This window comes from Artemia sp. Qi Xiang Cuo, chromosome 1 (assembly GCF_049724085.1).
Source record: "Artemia sp. Qi Xiang Cuo chromosome 1, ASM4972408v1, whole genome shotgun sequence".
NCBI lineage: Eukaryota > Metazoa > Arthropoda > Branchiopoda > Anostraca > Artemiidae > Artemia > Artemia sp. Qi Xiang Cuo.
The window spans coordinates 51,040,525-51,067,341 of record NC_142794.1 but is presented as its reverse complement, the minus strand read 5'-3'; the positions used below and the strand labels follow the sequence as shown (position 1 = coordinate 51,067,341).

Genomic DNA, 26,817 nt, shown 5'->3' with positions numbered 1-26,817 from the left:
CACAGTTTGTTTTGATTAGTTCAACGTCCACCTACATATTCTTTGGAAGCTTCACTTCAATATCCTTAGCTTATGTAGTAGCAATAGTTGTAGTAGCATGCACATAGCATCTTTGGTTTTCTTCAACGTTCCCCTCAACACACGGTGAAAGTTTCAACTTAATGCAATAAACCATTTCTGACGCATTGCTGATACGTCCTCTTGACAACCTGTACGAGCATAGTGGGTATATATTTAGTTCAGTACTGTTTCAATATTCTTCAAATTTTTCGCATTAATACCATTAGCTTTAGTAGCACTATTAGTAGTACCAGTAGTAGCAATAGTAATAATAGCAGCAGTAGTAATAGTAGTAGAAGCAGTAGCATTAGGATGCAAATACTATATTTTGGTTAGTTCAACACCCCCCACAATAAGCCCTGTAAGTTTCAACTTCACACACCAACCCGTTCCTAAGATATTGTTGATGCGCTCTATTGACAACCTGCATACAGACGGCATGTTATGATTAATTTCACCTTCCCCCCCTCAATATTCCCTTAAACATTGCCAATATGCCCTTTTGATAACCTGTATGTTCATACACTTCTTAAAATTTTCATCTTAATACTTTTAGCCTCACAAGTAGTTCCAATGGAAGTAGTAGTTTGAGTAGTACTTGTAGTTGTAGTAGTAAAAGTAGCAGTGGTATCAGTATTAATAGTAGCGTGCACATATTGCTTTTGGTAAATCGATCTTCCCCTTTAAACATTCTCTGGAAGCTCCAACTTCCCCCCTATATTCTCAAAAATTTTCATCTTCAAACAATTAGCCTTAATGGTACTTAACAGTACCATAGCAGTAGTAGTAGTAACCGTAGTAGTGTTGAATTAGTGATAGTAGTAGAAGCAGTATCAATAGCAGTAGTAGAAATGTTGCCTTTAGGTCAGTTGACTATACCCCCCCCCCTGATACCCCGCACATTTCATATTGATACGGTAAGGCGTTCGAAAAATACTGCTGACACGCCCTTTTGACGTCCTTTTCATCTTAATACTCTTAGCCTTACAAGTAGTTACAATTGAAGCAGTAGCTGGAGTAGCTTAGTAGCAGTAGTAGTAGAAGTAGCAGTGGTAGTAACATTAGTAATAGCATCCACATATTCAGTTTTAGTCAATTGTTCTTCTAACTGAAGCATTCTTTGAAAGTCCCAACTTAGTACCAAAATCCATTCTTGGGATGCGCCCTATAGACAATCTGCATGCACATAGTGTTTTAATTTAGCTCAAATTTCCCATCAACATTTCTTAAATGTTTATTTCAATATCCTCAAATTTGGTAGTACTCGCTAAAGAAGCAGTAGTTATAGAGGTAGTAGTAGTGGTAGTAGCAACAGTAGTAGTAGTAGTGTGCAAATATTGCCTTTTTTTGTCAATTGATCATCTCCCTTACCATTTCCTGAAGGCTTCAAATTGATATATTCAGTCATTCCGGAGTTAAGCCCTTTTGGAAACTCGTATACACATAACTTGCTTTGCTTTAGTTCAAAAGTCCCCTCAACATTCTCTGAAAGGCTCACCTGAAAGCCCTTCGACTTTATGGAAAGTAAAGTCAAACATGTTCACCATTCTCAATAACATATACTATATGTAAACAGCTTTAGTCCTTACCCTGAGGGCTGTGGGGGGGGGGGAGGATTTTGATGTGTTTTGAGAAATGATGTGCGTGGAGGGGGGGGGGGCTGGTTGCCCTCCAATAACTTTTGACTCCAAAAAGGGCACTAGAACTTTCAGTTTCAATAAAAACTTTATATTTCCCGGGGCCTAACTTACAACCCTGACCAGGGTTATGGGGGTTGTGTCAGCCCTGGAGGCATTGTTATACGATCCTTGGACAAATTTGAACAAAATTCTTATCACAAAATTTCAATCAGATCCATCTGAGAAAAAGAAGGCGTGGGAGGGGGGGGAGGCCTATTGCTCTCTGATCACTTTTGACTCTTAAAAAGGGACTAGAATTTTCAACTAGTCAAATGAGCCTAATCCAAAGTTTGTGCAACCAGCACTTCCACAAAAACCTTATATATCCCAGGGCAGGTTGTGTCTTAACACAACCTGCAACCCATGCCCTCGGGCTCTGGGTGGTTGTGTCAACCCTGGAAGCATTGTTTTATGATCTTTGGACTATATTAACAAAACAGCTATCTCAAAATTTCGATCAGGCACAATTGGAGAAAGGAGGGCAAGAGGGGGGGGGGGTAGTTGGACTCTTATCATTTTCTACTCTTAAAAAGGCAGTAGAAATTTCGATTTCCATCCCAAGTTCATACGACCACCAATTCCATAAGTCTTATATGTTAACAATGGGCAATTAGCATAATTTATTGCCCTTGCCCTGAGGGTTGAGGGGATTGAATTGCCCCCCCCCCCAACAACAACAAAAAAGAAAAAAACATCCTCAAAGACATAATTACTGGACCTTTCAACTTTGTTAAACATAATGATAGTCTCAAAATTTGTATTAAATCTTTTTGGGGAAATGATGGGTGTAGGTAGGCGGGTTGCCCTCCAATCATTTCTGCCTCTTAAAAAGGGCACCAGAACTTTAAATTCCAATCGAACGAGCTCCTTCCGAAGTTTCAATGACAACTTCTTCTAAACGAAGTTCCTTGGTGAAAAAGACAATAATACATTCTGCCCACATCGCTCTTTACTTAGGCAGCGCTATTGCGCTGCCTATGGTAATACTGTCTTAAATCTTCAATCAAACTCATATAGCATAGCAAATCAAAGAAAAGGAATTGGAAAAGATTTATACATACACCCCTTGTCACAATAGAATTCTATAATCACTATTATAGCATATATAGACTTTAAGGAATATAATGTCTACAGACTATGCTAAGTGATTCTTACGATATTTTCTTTGTATCTTGAATCAAAGCTTAGATATTTGGTTAAAATAATCCTGTTTTACACTTGTAGAAAAGCAAAAGAAAAATCACTCATATTTGTCTGATTTGAAATCTCCGTTTAAAATAGAAGTGGTTTTGAATGGTTTATTAATGGTTCAAGCATAAAAGTCAGTCACATCAGTGGTTGTCCATACTCACGCAGGAGCCATCTTTTGCTATGAATATGTTGTTTTTCCTTTTGTTTCATAAGTTGTACATATTTGATAGCATTTCTTCTCTTTCTTTTATTTCTTATTTTTGCTCAATCTGTGCTTTATCTGTTGAACTTCTTGGGTTTACAATCAATTCATTCAATATGTATTCTGAATCTCGAGGTTTGTAAAATTAGGTCTAATAATTACTCAAAAAGCTTCAACTTTTATCTTAATGAAAGAGGCAATAGCGTTGGATGCATAATGAAATGTTCCAATGAAAATTAGCACACATTTGGTCCTGTTTCCTCACTTGAAAACAGGAATGATGATGGAATACTTCCATTCTTGAGGACATTTCTTTTGCATTCGAATTAGTGTAAACAGCTTTTGAGGTTTTATAGTAGAAATGAGACAGCTTTATATATTTCCAATAGGATTGAGTCAATACCCTCTTCATCTTCAACCTTCTTGGTGGCTGTTAGGATTTATTTTTCAAACAGTTTGTGCAATGGACTGTAAGGAGGTACGCGGCTCAGTAGTAACCAAAGCCCTAAAAAACCTGAATTTTGATATCATTAGATACATCAAAAGCTTATTATGCTGATTAAAACTATACAAGATTCATTTAGTGTTACCAATCGAAAAATACGAGCATAAGGCATTGCAGCTCGTTCTAGATCCGTACTGAACTAGATTTCAAAGGGTGAACATCTATATGAAATGTTTGAACAGGTTTCTTTGAGCTTGAAAATATAATCAAATCGATGATTACGGAAGTGTCACAATACTCTGTAAAGGATTAAAGTTACAAGCGACTTTTCATTCTTTGGATTAAAGTTACAAATGACTTTTCATTCTTTGGATAAACATTATAGCACTGGCGGAAGATTTTGGATTTTAAACTACTGAATTTTATGAAAGTGAACCCCGAGTTATAGCTGGTTCTATCACGATACATGTTCTATTATCACCATACTGGTTCTATTACCCTTGCGAGTAAGACTCTCTTCATGTTTAACAAAAAAAACTTTTGATTGCATAGCGGCATTATAGTTGATAATATTGGCACCCACAAAACAGCATTTTGATGACCGTATGAATGAAGTTCTCCAGAAGATTGCGAAGCTCAAGCAAGAGAATAAGCTTCTAAAGTCGAAAAACAGGCTGCTTAGGTCTGAGCTTGTAAGAGTGAAGTCGACTGCTCTTCGCTTCGAAATTTACTGGAGAAGAAAGAATCTTGTTATCCACGGCCTAGAATCTTCAGAAAACGAAGATCTCCGTCAGAAAGTAGTCGTTTTCTTTGAGTCGAAACTTGGAATAGCTACCGCAACCCAGACAGGCCTAAATGTGGTATACATGATCTTAAAGAAACCATCAAACACTGAGTCGTCTAGTTCTAGTGGTCTGACATTGAGAAATAGCGGGAAACGTAAAAAGTCAGCCGATCCGATTTTCACTAGCCTTGAAAATGTAATTTGCCGTTTGCATAATCTTGAAGTGTGTTTTTTTTTCAGTTGAGATACTTTTCCTTCTCGTGTGTTCTTGCTTTGTTTATCTTTTTCAATGCTATAAGAAAAGTTCGGGTTTGCACAAACTTCAAAGTGGTCTGCGGCTCTTCTCAAAGGTACAGCCATTGCCTCTGCTCAGGATGTTGGTAATTAATGAATTTCTGTTCTAACCCCCCAGGGACGTTTCCTCATCAACTAGCCAAAGTAACGCTAAATTAACAGAGCAAGAAAAAATTTATTTGAATTTGGAAAAAAAATTCGATTTTGAAATTAATAATGAATCAGTTATTGATAAGAATAAATTTCCTAGAAGCCAATATCAAGAAGTATGTAATTCAAGTGGGGGACGCTCTGAGTCTCAGTTTACTGTTCTACAACTGGACTGTGAAGGGTTATGCTCTTCGTTTTCTGATCTAATGATTTTCTGCCAACAGTTACAGCCAGATATAATCGGACTTTGCGAAACTTTTCTAACAGGACAAACCGATATCCTTTTGGAAATACCTGGATACACTTCCCATTTTTTGCAGCTTAGCTATTTACACACGGTAAGACTACTCAGTGTGGACTAGTAAAGGATTAACCCGGAACGTCGAAGGCGTTTATGAATCATTTTTCCTTGAAATATCCTTACCTTCACAAAAGAAAATAACAGTTGGAGAAGCATACCGTACACCGGCAGGATCCGTCTCTGCATTCCTGGGAAATTTAAGCCAAATATCTGGTATTCTGGAGAAACAAGGAAACGAAGCTATATTAATGGGAGACTTCAAAGTTAGAGAAAAGTGATGAAAGTGGAAAGAACTCTCGGAAAATATGGGAGGTTGTAAACTCCATGCTGCGCCCCTGCAGCCCTCAACCTGAGCTTCCGTTGCAATTATCTGTTAATGAGGAAACTGTAACGGGACCAGAAAACGTTGCAAATGCACTGGGTACATTTTTTGCAGAAGTTGGAAAAAAAAAAAAAAAAAAAAAACGGCAGATTCTGTTGAAAAGCCCAGCAAGAGTTTTAAAGATTACCTTGGTCCGGTATGTTTCAAGTCAATTGCACTCGTACCTGTCTCTCCATCTGAAATCCTGTTAAACATACGAAATCTGCGAGGCAATTCGGCTTCTGGATTCAACCGAGTACACACAAAAGTTTTAAAAGCAGTTGTCCCGTCTATTATTCAGCCCCTTACTTACTTAATAAATTTGTCGTTGCAAAAGGTACTTTCCCAGAATTACTAAAGAAAGCTAGAATGATTCTGCTGCGCAAAGGAGGTTCTCGACTTGACCCGGCTAATTACAGACCTATTTCTATTCTTTCAGTATTTTTAAAAGTTTTTTATAAAACCTATGCAGCAGCTACTCCTGTTTCTGGAGAAGAAAGGGCTTCTTAATAATCACCAGTTTGGGTTCAGACCAGGGCACTCCACCCAAGATGCACTAACCGCTTTAAATTTATGGATAAACAAAGCTCTGGACTCTAGCCTAATACCTGCAGCGGTTCTGCTTGATATCAGAAAAGCATTTGATAGTATGATAGTTTCTAGTTGGTCAGCTGCCATTTTCATTTAAAACATTATTCCGGCCTATCTCGGACCATCATAATTTGCCTACTCGATCGTCATCAAACCTGCACATACCCTTCCCCCCAACTATACGATCAGATTTTGCTCCAAATATAACATGTGCATAGATATAGAATCTGACCCCGGAAGAGCTGAGAGGTAGGAGCTCCCTTTGTGTCATTTGAAAAGAGAGTAAAAAATCATTTATTGGCATAACAAAAGAAAAGCTCAAGTAGAGTCTGAAAAAAAAAATGTTGATATGATAAATAAGTTTAAGATTAAAAAATAAATAACTAAAGTATGATTTTTTTTTTATTATTTATGATGGGGTGGCTTCCCCTGGGGAAAGGAGCAAGAAGGTAATGGTTATTTGTTTTTTTTTTATTAATGAGATGTAATTTTGTGTCTGGGAGTAAGAGCAGTGACCACTCTGCGTATTATGTTGAAATGATACTGATTGTGAGTATTTTGTATTATGTGCGATTTACTTTTCGTCTTTGTAAATAAACCCATTGAATTGAATTGTTCAGGATTAAACTTAAGGAAGGTATGCTATCAGGTGGAGACTTAGCAATGGTCAGTGGTTTGATGGGAAGGAGCATTATTGATTATGTTGGATTATACAATGTCCAGAAGCACACTTTTGATCTTTTTTGGATATTGTCAGTTCACATAGGAAGGGTTTTGTCATCCCTTCTTAGCAAGGTAGAAGATTTCTTTTTATTGCTAGTGTCCTCTTTAAGTAGCTCGAAAAGTCTCTTTACGTGGTAAATGCAGATGAAACATTGCATATCTGCTTTTATTTGATCCAAATATTTCTGGGGGTAAAGGCAAGCATGTTGATAACGTTGCTTTAGGAGTTAGTCAAACAATTTGTGGCAGCAAACCGTTTGACTAACTCCAAAAAACATTTGACAGCTCAATAGTAACTGGCTCTCTAAAAATGGAATTTTTTTTATCAACGGATACATCAAAAGAATCGGCTTACTATTTTGATTCCAAATATATAAGATTCATTAAGTTTATTGCTACCCATCAAGAGATATAAGCCTAAGAAAATTTGCCTTATTTTCAAAAAAAGGGGGAAACACGCTCTAAAAGTGAAGGAACCTTAACCTTAAATTGCACCATAAGATTCAGCATATCAGATAACCCTGCTGTAGTGGTTTCAAGCTTGGATCTACAAAAATGTAGAATTTTGAGTTTCGTGGATCATGGATGAGTGTTTTTTTTTTCAAACCAATGGTCCTAGAAGATCAGCAGAGGTCTCATTCGAACTGACATTAAAAGTTCTAGGGCCCTTTTCAAGTGACCAAAAAGATTGGGGGCCAGCTAGTCCCCTTCCACCGAGCCACCTCCCAAAATTCATCAGATAAAATTTTTTAGATAACCATTTTTTTTCAGCATAGTTCCGAGGCCCAATAAATATGCTTTTGGTGATGGTGAGCCCTCCTTCCCCCAAAGTCATTTGATCAAATATTGGAGAAAACAAATTTGTTCAAAATAGCTGTTTGGTCTTGTAAATATGCTTTTGGAGATAAAATGATCCCTCACAGCCCCAGATGAAAAGGCTGTAAGTTGTGAAATTTGTCCAAATTGTTCACATAGCCTACAGTACTCATAATCACAATGTATACCTCATTGCCTTGCGGTAGAGCATTCACCTGTAAGTCAAGAAGCTAACATTTCAAAAACCAGAAACTCCCTTTTTTTGGGAAAAATTACAATGTATGACTAAAATCTTGACATAAAATGATACACTGGGGATAGTGGTATTTCTGGGAAATTTTTTTCAAGGAGGGGGATTTCTGACATGATTTGAAAACATCCAGGAGAAATTTCCCTAGAAGATTCTCAGGAAGGATGGAATTGTCACCAGCAAAAAGACCAAAAAGATTGAGGGTCAGCTAGCACCCCTCCCCAAGCCCCCTTTCCCCAAAGTCATCTGATCAACATTTTCAGATAACCATCTTGTTCAGAATAGCTGTTTCGTCCAATAAATGCGCTTTTGGGGATAAAATGATCCCTCATAGCCCCCAGAGAAAGGGCTGTGAGTTGTGAAATTTGCCTGTATTGTTCAGATATAGTATGTGTACTTACAATGTACAGCTTGTTGCATTGTGCTAGAGCATTCACCTGTAAATCAAGAGGTTGTCAGTTCAAAAATCAGTTATGGGATTCTCAAATTTCATTGTGGAAAAAATGAAAAGGTATGATTTGATTTTTGATATATTATAATAATACCCTAGGGGTGCTGGTATTTCCAAGGAAAATTTTTGAAGTAGGAGGATTTCCAAAAGGATTTGAAATGTCCACAAGGTATTTCCCTATAAGATTCCCAACAAGGATGGAATCGTTTGAGGTTATTCTCTAGGTAGGTGGGTGGGGGATATTTTAAATGAAAAGAGTGGGGGATATTTTAAATAAAAAACTTTGAAGAATTTTTGTGGGGAAGGGAATAAGGCTTGATTGCCCAGATTTTTTTTGAAAGATGACCAGAAATTATCTTAAAAAAACAAGTTTTTTCAAATGAAAGTAAAGAGCAACATTAAAACTTAAAACTTTTTCCCCCAACCATTATCAGCATGAAAAAAACTTTTGATTGCACTACCAGCGAAGTTAATCAAAGTTAGTAATAAATTTTACTACATACCTGGTGGATGTTGCTATGCACATAGCATTTGGCTCAATAATAGTCTTGCAATTACACGCCTCATCAAACCAAGATTTGAACTGTTTAAATGGCTCCCTTGATACAAGATGTTCTTCCAAAAAAGCCTCATTCTTGTGCTTGTATGGCTGCCTCATATCTAGGAATTAAAGAGGGGAATTAGGCATAAACTACTAAAACATACATGATAATAAATTTATTGACCCTGGCTATGTAAAAGATGAGTTTGCATGTAAGTGTAGGACAATCAATAGGGAGGAACAAGGACACTAAAAGCCAAAACATAGAGGGTTGCTATTTGTTTCTTTGTTTGTCATTTCAACTGCCTCTAATTTCTTTGAAGAATATGCATGTTCATTTCAACTCATCTGTACTTAGCTTGTTAAAGTATCACAAAAACTATCAAACCATTTATAATAATGAATGATAAGCAAAAACAACTTGGTAATTCTGTAGATCAGTACCTGAAAATAAGAAAACATGTTAAGAAAACGGATCTTACTTCATAATATGCAGAATAATCATAGTTAACATATTTTGCATGCAGTCTTGCTATACTTTACCCCCGTCCCCCCCTCTAATGTGGAAATATATATCCTAAATTATATATATTTTTCAATGCATTATGCCACCTATAGCTTGTTTTTCCAGTTTTGTTTAGTCACAGTTCATTCAATTTACAGGTAAACAACTGAGAGGCACTCTGAGAATAGATAGGAAATATAGGCTATAATATGGGCTATATATTTGCAAATCAGGGGGGGTTAAGGGGTAAAGTAATGCAAAGCTGCAAGCAAAATGTGTTAACTATGATTATTCTGCATATTTTGAAGTAAGAATTGTGGTATAGATGCAATCGATCACATAAGGAGACATGTTACAAAAACAATACTTCATAATATGCAAATAATCCTAGTTAATATTTTCTGCGGCAGGAGAACCATTATTTTCAGTTCTTTCCTTGTTTTTCCAGTTTTTCTAATAAATTCAAGAACTTCTCCGAACCTATATATTAGCAAAGTATAATCCCCCACCCCTCTAATGTGCAAACATATACACAGAATTGCATTCTGAATCTAAATATAACCTTCATTTCCATCAAAAATGAACTTTGTCCCCACCCCTAAATATATCCAAATAAGGGTATATATTTGCACATCATGGGTTTGGGGGTAAAGTTCATTTGTGATGCAAATTAAGTTTATATTTAGATTCAGAATGCAATTCTGGGTGTACATTTTCACATTAGAAGGGTGGGGGTATATAAGCTACACTCTTAATATATAGGTAATATTTTATGAAAGGGAGTTATATACACCTTGGAGGGGGCTTATTTGATTGGAAATCAGGGTAAATTTCTAGGTGGCACAATAATTTAGCTAGGATGAAAGTGAAAACATCATTTATGCCTTTTTTTATGCTCTTTCATAATTCAATAATCGCTTCTGGGGCCAATTGTATCTTGAGCCCTTATAGGGGCCCCAAAGGTATTTTATATGAATTATGAAAGAACATAAAAAAAGCATCAAAGCTAAATTATATGGCCCACTGCAAATTTACCATGAACTTTATTTTCACATTATATTCACATTAGATTATATCACAATATATTTTCACATTAGAAGGGTGAGGGTTTATAGGCTATTCTATAAATATATAGGTAATATTTTAAGAAAGGGAGTTATATTCACTTTGGAGGGGACTTATTTGATTGGAAATCAGGGTAAATTTCTAGGTGGTGCAATAATTTAGCTAGGATGAAAGTGAAAACATCATTTGATGCCTTTTTTCACCTTCTTTCATAATTCAATAATCGCTTCTGGGGCTAATACCCCCCCCCCTAATGTGCAAATATATAACCTGAATTAAAATATACCCTTAATTGTCGACAGCAAAGTTTCAAATTTCAAAATTCAGTGCTATTTTTGTTGATGGCATTTGAAAAATTGAAAAAAATTCAAATGAATTTACTGAAAAAACTATGCATTGTCAGTTTAATATACATATGCTGATATTTATTCCTAAAAATACTAATTAACTTTTAATTTCTTAAAGTTATAAAAATGAAAACATTTAAAAGAATTTTTTTTTAGTAAAGTACAAATTATATTCTGGCTTTTAGAAAACATAGGGCTTTAGAGCTCTAGTTATATTAATTTCTGCCTGTTTTGAGTTTGGCTCTGTTATTTATTTTAATTTCTGTTTGTTTTGGGTTTCATTTATTTATTGATACTGATTTGTGGTAGTTGTATGCTTGGTAGATTATTTTATTCTATTTTTGGTTTAATTGAGTTCTTTACTTTTTTTGAAAAAACTTATTTTGTTTAAGTTTTTTTAATTAATTTCTGTTTGTTTTAAACTGACATAATCTTTTTCCCTAGAAAAAGACTGAGCTTCTTCTAAAGTTAAAGAATGATCCCTTCCATAAAAATATTAAACCCCCCCCCTGGCACAACTTACAACAGTTGCCCCTAATCCCTGGGGTTTGTTTCAAACCCAAAAGCCTTGTTATATGATATTTACACTATTTTGAATAGAATGGCTATCTCAAAATGTCTATTAGATGCATTTTGGGACAATACAACGTGTGTGTGTGGGGGGGGGGATAGCTGCCCTCCGATCACTTTTACTCTTAAAAAGAGCACTAGAGCGTCTGATTACCAATCCAATAAGCCCCCTCCGGAGTTTATAAGGCCATGCTTTCTATAAAAATATTAAATACCCCCAGGGCATAGCCTAACTTACAACCCTTGCCCTGAGGGCTCGGGGGATTTGTTATCCTAAAAGACATAATTTCTAGACCTTTCAAATACGTTGAACAAAATGGCTATCTCAAATTTTGATTGGAAGTGCTTGGGAAAATGATGGGCATGGGGGGGGGGGTCATTTGCCTTCTGATCACTTTCGACTAATAAAAAAGGCACTAGTCCTCTCAATTTCCAATCAAATGAGCCCTTTTTAAAGCTTCTATGACAGAACTTTCTATAAGAGTCTTATATGCCCCAAGGGCATAACTTACAACCCTTGTCCTTAGGGCTATGGGGGAGGGTTTTAATCCTCAAAGACATGATTTCCAGACTTTTCAACTATGTTGAGCATAATGACCATTTCAAAATGATGATTGTAATGTTTGGGGAAATGATGGGAGTCTGGGGGAGGGGGTGATTCTCCCTCCAATTACTTTTAAGCCCCCGGGGCATAACTTACAACCTCAGTTCTGAGGCCTGTGGCGCGTGTCATACTCAAAGACATAATTTTAAGACCCTTCAACTACATTCAACAAAATGGTTATATTAAAATGTTCATCAGAAGTATTTGGGGAAATGATGGGCATGGGAGGGGGCATTTCCCCTCTAAACGCTTTTGACAAACTTTTCAAGATTTTGATTAAATATACCCCAGGAAATAATGGGCGTGAGAGGGGAGTTAGTTGCCCTCTAATCACTTTTGACTATTAAAAAGGGCACTAGCTCTTTCAATTTCCAATCAAATAAGCCCTTTTTTAAGCTTCTATGACAACACTTTCTTTAAAAACCTTATATGCCCCCAGGACATAGCTTACAACCCTTGCCCTGACGGTTGTGAGGGGGGGGGTGTCATCCTCAAAGACCTAATTTCCAATCCTTTAACAGCTTAGAACAAAATGGTTTTCTCAAAATTTTGATTGGATGTATTTGGGAAAATAATGGGCATGAGAGGGGGTTAGTTGCCCTTCAATCACTTTTGACTATTAAAAAGGGCCCTAGCTCTTTCAATTTCCAATTGAATGAGCCTTTTTTGAAGTTTCTACAACAACACTTTCTATAAAAACCTTCTATGCCCCCAGGGTATAACTTACAACCCTTGCCCTGAGGGCTGTGGGGGTTGTCATCCTCAAAGACCTAAATTCCAGAACTTTCATCTATGTTGAAAAAATGGCTATCTCAAAATTTTGGATTGGCTGTGTTTGGGAAAATGGTAGGAGTGAGAGGGTGGTTAGTTGCCCTCCAATTACTTTCTACTACTAGAAAGAGCACTAGCCCTTTCAATTTCCAACTGAATAAGCCCTTTTTGAAGTTTCCACAACAACCTTTTCTATAAAAACCATATTTGCCCCCAGGGCATAGCTTACAACCCTAGCCCTTAGGGCTGTGGGCAGGTTGTCATCCTCAAAGACTTCCTTTCCAGAACTTTCAACTATGTTGAACAAAATGGCTATGTAAAAATTTTGATTTGATGTTTTTGGAGAAATGGTGGGCATGAGAGGGGAGTTAGTTGCCCTCCAATCATTTTTTACTATTAAAAGGGCACTAGCCCTTTCATTTTCCAATCGAATGAGCCTTTTTTGAAGTTTCTACAACAACACTTTTATAAAAACCTTATAGCCTATAGCCCCAGGGCATAGCTTACAACCTTTGCCCTGGGGCATCTGGGGGGGGGGTGCCATCCTGAAAGACATAATTTCCAGAACTTTTAACTATGTTGAACAAAATGGCTATGTCAAAATTTTGATTGCATGTTTTGTGGAAATGGTGGGCATGAGAGGGGAGTTAGTTGTCCCACAATCATTTTTGACTATTAAAAGGGCACTAGCCCTTTCAATTTCCAATCAAATGAGCCTTTTTTGAAGTTTCTACAACAACACTTTCATTAAAAACCTTATATAGCCCTAGGGCATAGCTTACAACCTTTGCCCTGGGGGGGGTGCCATCCTGAAAGAAATAATTTACAGAACTTTTAACTATGTTGAAAAAATGGCTATCTCCAAATTTTGATTAGATGTGTTTGGGAAAATGGTGGACATAAGAGGGGGGTTACTGCCCTCCAATAACTCTCTGCGATTAAAAAGGGCACTATCCCTTTCAATTTCCAATTGATTGAGCCCTTTTTGAACTTTCTACCACAACCCTTTCTATGAAAACCTTATATGCCCTCAGGGGATAACTTACAACCCTTGCCCTGAGGGGTGTTGGGAGTTTATCCTCAAAGACCTAATTTCCAGAACTATCAACTATGTTGAACAAAATGGCTATCTCAAAATTTTGATTGGGTATGTTTGGGGAAATGGTGGGCATGAGGTTAGTTGCCCTCTGATCACTTTTGATTATTAAAGGGGCATAAGCCCTTTCAATTTCCAATCAAATGAGCCCTTTTTGAAGTTTCTATGACAACACTTTCTATAAAAACTTTATATCCCCCCAGGGCATAACTTACAATCCTTTCCCTGAGGGCTCTGAGGGGGTTATCATCCTCAAAGACCTAATTACCAGAACTCACAACTATATTGAACAAAATGGCTATCTCAAAATTTTCATTGGATGTGTTTGGGGAAATGCTGGGCATGAGATGGGGGTTAGTCACCCTCTAGTCACTTTTGACTATTAAAAAGGGCACCAGCCCTTTCAATTTCCAATTGATTGAGCCCTTTTTCAGCTTTCTACCACAACCCTTTCTATGAAAACCTTATATGCCCCCAGGGGATAACTTACAACCCTTGCCCTGAGGGGTGTTGGAAGTTTATTATCCTCAAAGACCTAATTTCCTGAATTTTCAACTATGTTGAACAAAATGGCTGTCTCAAAATTTTGTTTGGATATGTTTGGGGAAAAGGTGGGCATGAGAGGGGGGTTAGTTGCCCTCTGATCCCTTTATACTATTAAAGGGGCGTAAACCCTTTCAATTTTCAATCAAATGAGCCCTTTTTGAAGTTTCTATGACAACACTTTCTATAAAAACTTTATATGCCCCCAAGGCATAACTTACAATCCTTTCCCTGAGGGCTGTGAGGGGGTTATCATCCTCAAAGACCTAATTACCAGAACTCTCAACTATATTGAACAAAATGGCTATCTCAAAATTTTCATTGGATGTGTTTGGGGAAATGCTGGGCATGAAAGGGGGGTTAGTCACCCTCCAATCACTTTTGACTATTAAAAAGGGCACAAGCCCGTTTAATTTGCAATTGATTGAGCCCTTTTTCAGCTTTCTACCACAACCCTTTCTATGAAAACCTTATATGCCCCCAGGGGATAACTTACAACCCTTGCCCTGAGGGGTGTTGGAAGTTTATTATCCTCAAAGACCTAATTTCCTGAATTTTCAACTATGTTGAACAAAATGGCTGTCTCAAAATTTTGTTTGGATATGTTTGGGGAAAAGGTGGGCATGAGAGGGGGGTTAGTTGCCCTCTGATCCCTTTATACTATTAAAGGGGCGTAAACCCTTTCAATTTTCAATCAAATGAGCCCTTTTTGAAGTTTCTATGACAACACTTTCTATAAAAACTTTATATGCCCCCAAGGCATAACTTACAATCCTTTCCCTGAGGGCTGTGAGGGGGTTATCATCCTCAAAGACCTAATTACCAGAACTCTCAACTATATTGAACAAAATGGCTATCTCAAAATTTTCATTGGATGTGTTTGGGGAAATGCTGGGCATGAAAGGGGGGTTAGTCACCCTCCAATCACTTTTGACTATTAAAAAGGGCACAAGCCCGTTGAATTTCCAATCAAATGAGCCCTTTTTGAAGATTCTACAACAATACTTTCTATAATAACATTATATACCCCCAGGGCATAACTTATAACCCTTGCCCTGAGGGCTGTGGGGGGAGTGTCCTCTGCAAAGATATATTTTCCAGATCTTTCGACTATGTTGAACAAAACAGCTATCTCAAAATTTTGATTGGATGTTTTTTGGGAAATGGTGGGCATGGAAGGGGTGTTAGTTGCCTTCCGATCACTTTTGGCTATGAAAAAGGGCACATGTCCTTCATATAGGCTGATTTGTGATGCAAATGAGAGATAAGTTTAAACTTTACCAACCCCCCCCCCCCCCTAATGTGCATATGTACACCCTGAATTGGTATATATAGGGGTGGGGGTAAAGTTCATTTGCAGAAAGTGATTATTATATTTGAAAAGAGCATAAAAAGGCATCAAATGGTATGTTTACTTTACTTGTAAGTCAATAAGCCGATTCACGAATACAAATTTATGCCAATCCAGTGCTACAAGTGTCAATGCTTCGGCCACGCAGCAAAGGCATGTCCAAATCCGCCAAAGTGCTCCCGTTGCGCTGGTATACACTCCAGCTCAAAGGACAATCCCTGCCAGAACCCCCTGACATGTGCTCTATGTGGTTCGGCAAACCATCCCTGTTACAGTTTTAAATGCCCTGAAGCACAGAAAGCGTTAAAAAAAATGAATAATCTTGAACTTAAAGTTGTATCATGGAACATGAATGGTGGAGTTCCGGCTAAACTAGCTCTGGTTGAGCAATTAGTACAAGAATATGACGTAGTCTGTCTACAGGAGCACTTTCTTACAACAGAAGGACTTCAGCTTCTTGAGGTCAATGACAGTTCCAGTGTATTCAGTGTTCCTGCAAAGGGTTCTGGCAGAGGTAGACCCTCTGGTGGTATTTCAATAATGGTACGCCGAAATCTTTATCCTTCCTTGTATAAGCAGTCTGATTTCTTCGTCGGTGTACGCATTGCTGATACAGCCCTATTCTGTGTCTATATGCCCACGGATTATCGTGACGATGAATCTGATGCAAGATTCAATGTTGCTTGTGGACAGATTTGTGGAGCAGTTGACGGATGTGTTACACAAAAACTGTCATGCATTGTAACCGGAGACATGAACTGTAACCTGTGCGACAACAGGCCAAGAACTCAGGTTCTGGTTGCTGCCTGTGAAAGTCTCCGTGTATTTGAAAATGACCTGGACTACACGTATGTACATAACTCCGGCTCTGTATCCTCCCTTGACTCAATGCTGTGCTCTGCAGATGTGAAGACAAACGGAAAATGTAGGGTAAAATTAAGCATCTGTGCTTCCGACCACCTACCTACCTCAAATGTGTTCTGTGTTACTAATAAACCTAATAAACCTACTCAGCCCGATGAATGTTACCGTAAATGGGTGGTAAAATCTGAGTGGGGAAAAGCCGACTCTGCCCTTTTCAAGTCCGTGTATGATAATATACTTGAAAAGATAAAGGTCCCATTTCAAATGCTTCAACAAGGTTCACCTGTTCCCGATAATGAGAAGTAGATACTCCTCAACAATTACTGTGCAGAAATTACACATGCCCTACGCTGTGCCGAAAAGGCTGCAGTTCCGACACGAAAAGTTCGAGTCGGAATTGAAAATCCACAGTGGTCTCAGAATGTACAGTTGTCCGAGTCTTGTAGTCGATCTAAATTCTGGTATACACTATGGAACGAGTGCGGGCGTCCTCGTCAAGGTGTCTTGAATGATATCAGGCTATATACTAAGCGAAAGTTCGCCAAGACCCTTGCTAAACACCGAACCGACTTAATGGACCAGAATTGCAAAGTGCTTGAAGGTGACCCAACTGCAGTCTGGAAGTATATTGAAAAGAAAAGGAAACTGAAATCTCGTAAAGAAGAAATTTCGCCAAGTGAAAGTGACTGTAATAAATATTTCACCGACGAATTCTCACCACCAAACAAGGCTCTCGAGAACGAGTTCGAAAAAGAGCTCGACTCCCTCCTAGCGTCAAATGACCGAAGTGTTGGGTTTGTTGTTACTGTCTCTAGTATCCGTCATATGCTATCTAAACTGAAAAAGAAGTATTCTCGAGGTGATGATAATATTTGTGGAATGCATCTGGCTATTGGGGGTGACAGTGTGTTAAATCACGTTGCTCTTATGTACCAGATGATCTTTAACTGCGGTCTTGTCCCCAATGTTTTCTGTGTTGGCGTCGTTACACCAGTTCCCAAAAAGGGAATGATCCCAGGAACTGTTCATCATACCGCCCCATAACTGTTGCGCCGGTATTCTGCAAACTCATGGAAATGCTTGTTTTTGATGACCTAAGTGAAGCTTGTTATATACCCGATTCGCAATTCGGGTTTAAGAGTGGTACTAGTCGCAAGCATGTTCATTCGTTGATAGCTAATCTTTTACTCAGTGCTCACGATAATAATGATACACTTGTTCTAGCAAGCCACGATGTACGTAGAGCATTCGACTCCGGTATCCACGCACATATACTTAGTTCTGCTTGTAAACGCGGAGTTGACCGTTCGGTTGTCGTTGTATGGAGGAGCATGTATAGGAGACTGAGAGTGAAGATTAAAGTCCCCACTCATCACGGTATGGTGGTATCCACCGTAGTTATACCTGTCCATAAAGGTATCCGGCAAGGCTCCATTACTTCACCTTCTCTATACAACAACAGTATTATAGTCCTTCGAGAATCTGCCAAAACGTGCTGCATATATTTAGGTACAGACGTGTCTCTCATCAATTACGCTGATGATATACTTAACGCAAGTAGGTCTGTTTCAAGGGTTGAGGATAACTACAATATATTGAGTGATGAATATGCTAAGATTGGGCTAGCTTTTAACGCTGCCAAAAGTGAAGTAGTTGTTTTTCGTCGCAACGCGAAGGATTCGACCCCGATTAGCGTGCTCCTAGGTGATACTGCGGTGATCTCAAAGCCATCTCTCACTTACCTTGGACTGCCGATCGCTTCAGATCTGCGGTCTACTCGTGAAGTACTGGTTGAGCATTTTTCAGAAAAGGCACGCAAAGCATACGGACTACTCCTACCCTGCAAACGTAGGTATAACCGCCATATACTCGGAAGGCTTTAGTCCGTGTTCGTTATCCCGCATGTTCTGTCCCTCTCGCAGTTTTGGTCTCTTTTAACCGAATCAGATAAGCGCTCAGTCCGTCGGGTTTACTATAAGTATGCAAAATATCTGTTAAGTGTTACGCCCTGGGAGAGACATTCAAGAGTTTCGAAAAATTACAGCGTTGCGGACCCGACTACTGCAGCTACTGAGCGAATCGCCCGATTTCGGCGTTCCATCAATCCTGATCTTGATATGTACCGAGTTATAGTAGGCTATTTTGATTACTAGTTTAGTTTGATGTATATAGATTGTTATTGAAGTTTTGTTGTTTCTCTTATTGCGTTTTATTTTTCTCTTTTTTTTTCTTTTTTTCATTACTCCGTTGTGTAACCTTGTGTTATTTATGATTGGAAATAAAAACCATTCATTCATTCAATAATGTGAACAACAAAAAATTTACAAGCAGTCCCACCCCTTACACCCTTTCCGCCCAAATGGACCCAATTAAAATGTGGTTCCAGAAAGGCGGACTGCTCAATTTTGACCTAGGACTAGGCCTAATTGATTTGGTTAACTAATTGGTTTTTACTTTCAACCATATGACAGTGGTAGGCTATTTTAAAAGGATATACACTCTTTGACTATTGGAAAAAATTAGTTTAGAAGCTTATATAGAATGGTACTATCCAATCTCCTTATAATTAAAACATTTTAGTCATCTAGTTGGAAAATTTGGCCCATCTGTATAGGAAAAATCTAAATTTGCCAACTAGTTGACAATAAATGTTACCCCAGCAAAACTTTCATTTTCCAACTAGTTGACTAATAACTTCTCCCCAACAAAACTTAATTTTCCCAACTAGTTGACTAATAATTTCTCCCCAGCAACACTTAAATTTGCCAACTAGTTGACAATAAATGTTGCCCTAGCAAAACTTTTCTTTTCCAACTAGTTGACTAATAACTTCTCCCCAGCAAAACTTAATTTTTCCAACTAGCTGACTAATAACTTCTCCCCAGCAAAACTTAATTTTGCCAACTAGCTGGAAAGAAACATTGCCCCAGAAAACAATTTATTTTCCAACTAGTTGACAAATAATAGTTAGAATTTATTCTGAATAGAATAAAATATATTAATAATATAGGGTTTTTTCAAATTTAATTATCACTATTGTTACTATTGTGTTACAACTTCTGTCTCTCTCACTGTCTCCCTCTTAATGGGAGATATATTTTGAGTTATATATTGGGCTTTGAAGCCAGGGATTTTTTGTTTTGATTCCCAGGATAATTAGTCTTATACCTGGTCCCAAAAGTGAGATTGAATTTGTCATAGCTTGGAGGGTTATTCCTCCTGTCTGTTTAAGGAAAACCAATGCATATTAAAAGTTTTGTTCATTTCTATCTTGCATTTAATGGACATAAATTGTGTATGTTCCTTCATTTATCTGTCTTTGTTTCTTTCATGGAGGAATATTTTTGTCTCATTCTTAGAATTTTCAATTAATTTTTCCAACTAGTTGACTAATAACTTCTCCCCAGCAAAACTAAATTTTTCCAACTAGTTGACTAATAACTTCTTTGCAGCAACACTTAATTTTGCCAACTAGCTGGAAACAAACATTGCCCCAGAAAACAATTTATTTTTGAACTAGTTGACTAAAAACTTTTCCCCAGCAATACTTTCTTTATCCAACTAGCTAGAAACAAACTTACCCTATAAACACTTTTGTTAGCCATTTATTTGACAAGTAACTTTTCCTCAGAATAATTTCTTAGCTAACAACATGACATAAAGAGAAAACAAAAAACATACTATTCTTGGTTCAACAAAAATTGGCAGTATGTGCTTTTAACAAATGTGCTACAGCTAAGGTAAATCAAACAAACTGAATTCAGGAGTAAATAGTCTTGAAGCCACAGAACTAAAAGTCTTCTGCTTCTATAAGTGTGCTTTCCAATCATAGGCAAAACTCTGCAAGATAGTCTTACCCCAGGTTCACAGAGATGGAATTTCATGTAAAAAAGCACATTTTTGTGCAACCTGCCAAGTTCCATTCACTATCTGGTGCCCATTTCTGCTGTTGTTCTTATATATATATATATATATATATAGCCTATATATATATATATATATATATATATATATATATATATATATATATATATATATATATATATATATATATATATATATATATATATATATATATATATATATATATATATATATATATATATATATATATATATATATATAAATATATCTATATTCACTTATTGAACAAGAAGACTTTTAGTTCTGTGGCTTAAAGACTATTTGCTCCTGAATTCAGTTTGTTTGATTTACCTTAGCTGTAGCACATTTGTTAAAAGTACATACTGCCAATTTTTGTTGGACCAGGAACAGTATGTTTTTTTTTCTCTTTACATCATGTTGTTAGCTAAGAAATTATTCTGAGGAAAAGTTACTTGCCAAATAGATGGCTAACAAAAGTGTTTATAGGGTAAGTTTTTTTCTAGCTACTTGGATAAAGAAAGTATTGCTGGGGAAAATTTGCTAGTCAACTAGTTGAAAAATAAATTGTTTTCTGGGGCAATGTTTGTTTCCAGCTATTTGGCAAAATTAAGTGTTGCTGGGGAGAAGTTATTAGTCAACTAGTTGGTTAAATAAAATTTTTCTGGGGAGAAGTTACTAGTCAACTAGTTGGAAAATGAATTGTTTTCTGGGGCAATGTTTCTTTCCAGCTAGTTGGAAAAATTAAGTATTGCTGGGGAGAAGTTATTAGTCAACTAGTTGGAAAAATTAAGTTTTGTCTGGGGAGAAGTTATTAGTCAACTAGTTGGAAAAGGAAAGTTTTGCTGGGGCAACATTTATTGTCAACTAGCTGGCAAATTTAAGTGTTGCTGGGGAGAAGTTATTAGTCAACTAGTTGGGAAAATTAATTAAAAATTCTAAAAATGAGACAAAAATGTTCCTCCAGAAAAGAAACAAAGACAGATAAATGAAGGAACATACACAATTTATGTCCAATAAATGTGAGATAGAAATGAACAAAACTTCAAATATGCATCTGTTTTCTTTAAACAGACAGGAGGAATAATCCTCTAAGCTTTGCCAAATTCAATCTCACTTTTGGGACCAGGTATAAGACTAATTATCATGGGAATTAAAACAAAAAACTCCTGGCTTCAAAGCCCAATATATAAATCCAAATAAATCTCCCATTAAGAGGGAGACAGGGAGAGAGATGGAAATTGTAACACAATAGTAATAATTAAATTTGAAAGAACCCTATAATATTAACCATATTTTATGCTATTCAGAATAAATTCTAACTATTATTAGTCAACTAGTTGGAAAATAAATTGTTTTCTGGGGCAACGTTTCTTTCCAGCTAGGCTAGTTGGCAAAATTAAGTTTTGCTGGGGAGAAGTTATTAGGCTAGGCTAGCCTAGTCGACTAGTTGGAAAAGGAAAATTTTGCTGGGGCAACATTTATTGTCAACTAGTTGGCAAATTGAAGTATTGCTGGGGAGAAGTTATTAGTCAACTAGTTGGAAAAATTAAGCTTTGCTGGGGAGAAGTTATTAGTCAACTAGTTGGCAAATTTAGATTTTTTCTATACAGATGGGCCAAATTTTCCAACTAGATGAATAAATGTTTTTAATTATAAGTAGATTGGATAGTACCATTCTATATAAGCTTATAGCCTAAACTATTTTTTTCCAATAGTCAAAAGGTGGATTTCCATTTTAAAACAGACTTCAACAAGGAAATAATGCAGGATGGCAAAATATTTACATGTCCCAGGTCGTACGAAATATTATTACATATCAAATGACATGATTTGAGGTAGCAAATTACGATATCCTAGGCCTAGTGAGCCTACTAGGCAATCAATAAAAAGGCAAATTACATAACTAGAGCACAATTCAGTCAATACAAGTGGAAAAAAATATGTCCTGAGTTTCTAAATTAGGTGAAGTATATATGAAAATATTGAAATTTATTTTACCCTTTATATCAACGTCGGAAGTCATATTTTTTGCACTTAAAAATATCTTGTTTTCAGAAAAAATAGCAGGTCTTAAGAACTTTAAAAGATTTGCCATTTCACAAGACTGGCAATGCTACCTATTTCATTTTGAGCATCAGGCTTTGGAGCATCCGGGGTACTAGTTTTACTCAAGAAAAGCAGATTCTAAAGACTTTCCTGTTCCCAAGCTCTGTGTAGTTTCTCTTTCTAACCTTAAAATGGTAACGGAAAATGGTGATAGAGACAGGTTTGTACTAATTTTTACACTTAGGAAAAGGTAAATTTGTTTTTGACATTACTGTTTAAATGATGGTGATGTTTTAAGACAAGTAACAAAAAATGATCTGCAATTAGAATGTGGGATCTGTTTGGCTGTCCTTGTCAATAAGGATGACCTATCAATCCTGGAATCATTGCAGCTGATTTCTCACATCCTACCACCCTAAAGTGTAAATATATAGCCCAAATTAGCCTATATATTTCCTATCTTAAAAAATATAATTCTTCATAATATAGGCTACAAAATAGACATAGGCTAGAGAACACATTTAACATATAGCCCTGCTATAATTTACCCAACCCCCTCCAGATGTGCTAATAGGCCTATATAGTCCAAATTAGCCTATATATTTCCTATCTCTTCTCCCATTGTATCTCAGTTGTTTCAAACCATGCAGCTGTAAATTGAGTCAACTGTGATGAAACCAAAACTAGAAAAAACAAGTTATGGGTGGCAGAATGCATTGAATGTATATAATTTGGCTGTATATTTGCACATTGGGGCAAGGGGGTAAAGTACAGTAGGGCTGCATTCAAAATGTGTTAACTAGGCTATTATTATCCTGCATAGCCTGTATGGAGTAAGAATTCTTTTCTTAACATGCTTCCTTCTCTCCAGTTAGTTCTTAAATTAGTTTTAACTGCAGATAAGGTGGTGATGAGCCTCCTGTAGAACATCTTGCTGGTGGTGTGACATGGCTATGGTTTGGCATCCCATGTTAGCCTACACTGCATTGGCCTAGTCTTGGTCAACTCCTTTCTTGAATGCATCTATGGTTTGGGACTGGATAGTGGCTTTGGAGAGACTATTCCAATAAGAGACAGTGCATACAGAGAAGGTTTGCCAGTGCTCATGTTGATGGCAATGGGGGACTTGCAGCTTCTTTGTGTGACCCCTTCTTGTACTTGCAAAAAATGAGGAGAAAACTTGACTAGAGAGGTTGTTTTCTAGCAGTTTGCAAGTAGCAATTGCATGTCCTCTCTTTGTTTGACCAACTAGGGTAGGGAGTTTGACAGATACAAGGTTTTCCTCATACAGCTTGTCTTACAAATCTGGTGTGAGCTTTGTTGCTTGCCTTTGGACACTTCTAGTGCTTTAAAATCCATTTTATAATGGGGAGATGCTAGGGTCATTCCAAATTCCAGGTGTGGACATATAATGGCTTTGTACAGCTTCTGACCTCACACAGCTTTCTGGTAGTAGCATAAACATTCATTTTATGAGCCCTAGGGCTTGGTTTGCTTTAGCAACTTCAACTTGTGTGAGGCTGTAGAACTTCAGTTTATCATCAACAATAACCCCCAGGTCCTTTTCCTCACTTACAGCTTCAAGTAGATCATCTCAAATATGGTAAGGATATCTACTGTCTAAAATGCAGGACTTTGCATTTTGATGTGTTGAACTGCAAACCCTACTCAGATGACTGTCTAGTTGATCTAAATCTTCCTGCATTGTTGAGTGATTAGGGCTAATTTGGGCCTGTCCTAAGAGCTTGCAATTGTCAGCACATAGTGTCATTGAGTTGTTCTGGTTAGTTGTACAGTTGTTAATATATATGCTGAACAATTTGGGCCCCAAGATTGTGCCCTTTCGGACTCCACTAATTGACAGGAATTTCATCAAAATAAATAGTTTTATTGGTGGCATTATAAACTACTACTTTCTGAGTTCTTCCAGTTAGAAAGGCTTTAATTCCAGGTAACTATATCCTCATGCACCCTCTATGCTTCCATTTTCAGGAGAAGAAGTTGATGCTGTACTTTATCAAAGGCTTTTGCTTGGTCAAGCAATATGACATCCACTGGAAGGCCATTATCCAATAATCTGGTCTCAAAGTCATGTGTTTCAACAAGGTTTGTGTTGATTGAACAACCTTTATAGAAACCATGCTGACTTTTTGAAAGTGACTGATTTCTTTCAAGGTGAGATACCAGTGCATCATTTATGATGCTCTCAAGGACCTTGCATACAACAGAAGGGAGTCTTATAGGGTGTAAATTACTGACTTGATCCTTTCTCCCTCTCTTGAAGATGGGCTTAATGTTGGCCTGCTTCCAGTCACTTGGGAGCACTTTGAAAGTGAGTGACATTCCAAAAATCACTGCTAATGGCTTAGCAATTTGTTCAGCTTCTTCTTTTAATAGTATAGGTTATAGATTATCTGACCTAGCAGCTTCATTTGCATCCAGTCTTTTAAGCCTTTTCAGAACATCCTCTATACTTACAATTGTTATCACAGAATATAAATATTAGACAATATGATTGTCCCCTATCTCACCCATTATAAAAACCTGAACCAAGGTGTGAGTGCTCCAGAGAATGTAAAAACATAAGCAACATTAGATCTTTTCATGGGTAGACAAGTCAGATTTCTCTTGGATGCAAAATTTAGCTTCAATGTTGGAACACTAAATTTTGAAGAAACTAATTTTAAATTAATTTATTCCAACACATATATGAAAATTGGTAATTAGTAGTGCAATATTATTATTAGATGTTTTTACAAATTACAAGTAGGTTTCAAAGTCTTGAGTTGGTTTCAAAGGCATTTTCAGAAAGTTTCTGCCAAAATATGTGTTCCAGGGTAATTAGACTTCTGATGGCAGATCAAATGAGAGGAGCTGTTTGTATGAACTAATGAAAGAGTATGTGGGAAGAGCTGTTTGTTTGCACCAAGAATGAAGAGCCAGAAATCACATGTAGTGAACTTACTGCTATTTATCTTTAAACAGTGACTGTCATATATATTGGTTCTCCAATTGGTTGCTCTGGTAAAGTGGGTGGGGGGTTTGCTATGGGCTGAGTGGAGAAATTTGTACCAAAGCTAGAGTTGAGCAAATTTGCTTTTTCTTTAGCCCCTGCAGCCTTTGTGTCATCCTATTTCTTGAGGTCTGGGATATCATGTCAAGAGGGATTAGCTGCTGAGACATGGCACCAGAACCCCCTTTTGATTCTGCTTTGTGTCAGCTGCAATTACCTCCTTGTGGATTTCTGCAATCTTCTGAGTCAAATTTCTTAGACTGTTTCTGCATTTCTTGAACATGTCATAGAGGTTATCACATCTGCACTTTATGTATTTGGTCCATGCTCTTTTCTTCTTCCTTCTAGCCCTTATGAGTTCTTTGGGTCGGAAGGGGGGGAGTTTTTGGTGGGGGCAACCAGTATACCTGGGTGTGTTCTCTAGGCAAATACTGTAAAGATTTGTTTTATCAACATGGTTCCCTCTCAATAGTCCCAGTTGCATATTAATTCACAAAAATATGACAATACCTTGGTAACACTTACTCTGTCTTCATGGATTGTTTAACTAGTAAAATTCTAGTTTAGCTGCTTTTTGTTATCTTTGAAAGGGGTTAGGTGAGGAAAATGAAACTTTCAGTAATGGATCCAGGACCAAAAACACTCTGGGAAGGTATTGCCAAGCTACTGTGTTAACCCTTTGCTGATTTCTAAGTCTTAAAATTTTGCTTACATGACAGGTCTATCTATTACCCATTGAAATTTTGACAAAACAATATTTTACCTTAATTTTAAGTTATCATTTTTATTTCTCTGATTTTACTTCTGAATATGCAATTCCTGTTATTTGAGTTAAATTTTAAGCCATATCAATGAGTTTTTTTTCTAAATTTAGTTAATGTAATTGTCGATCTTTGAAACCTCATAAATTGGGATTGAGCAAAGTTGTAAAGCTGAAAACAGTTTTGTTGTAATTTATTTAAGCAGAAGATCTGTTTTGCAAGGTTTCACTGTTATAACTCAAAGATTTTTATAGGTCATCAAAGGCCACTGCCCTCTCAAGGGAGAAGGAATAGAGGTAAATACTTCAAAATACCTTCCCAGGACATAGTTTAATCTGTAAACCCATCCATGAAAGTTTCATTTTCCTAACCTAATCTCTTTCCAAGATAGCAAAAAATCTAAAACAGAATTTTACCCTTAAAGCCCCTCCCATCATCTGTAAATAGCTTAAATAGCAATGTAGATGTTTATGAAACTAGAAAAAGCTTATTGAGTTCAGTTCTCTTTTCACTTTTGGACTCTGATTCTGTCTCAAAGACTGATCATGTCACTGCTA

General features: G+C 37.1%; 2 protein-coding genes across 4 annotated transcripts in view; one reads left to right on the top strand and one right to left on the bottom strand.

Annotated features, from left to right (window-relative positions):
- The window catches only part of LOC148956443 (pyridoxine/pyridoxamine 5'-phosphate oxidase-like), a 45,592-nt gene extending 23,069 nt beyond the window's left edge, over positions 1-22,523 (bottom strand). Inside the window, exons 1-2 of the mRNA XM_089095334.1 lie at positions 22,439-22,523; positions 8,802-8,958 (exon numbers count right to left, since the gene is read on the bottom strand). Of these exons, the coding sequence (XP_088951460.1) occupies positions 8,802-8,958; positions 22,439-22,463 (182 nt within the window). The 5' untranslated portion in view covers positions 22,464-22,523. The remainder of the gene's footprint in view (positions 1-8,801; positions 8,959-22,438) is intronic.
- An 85-nt stretch (positions 22,524-22,608) lies between these two features.
- Positions 22,609-26,817, top strand: part of rump (heterogeneous nuclear ribonucleoprotein rumpelstiltskin) — an 83,660-nt gene continuing 79,451 nt past the window's right edge. For all 3 annotated transcript variants that reach the window (XM_089108224.1, XM_089108232.1, XM_089108216.1), the window contains exon 1: positions 22,609-22,706. In XM_089108224.1, coding sequence (XP_088964350.1) covers positions 22,678-22,706 — 29 coding nt within the window. In that variant the 5' untranslated portion in view covers positions 22,609-22,677. The remainder of the gene's footprint in view (positions 22,707-26,817) is intronic.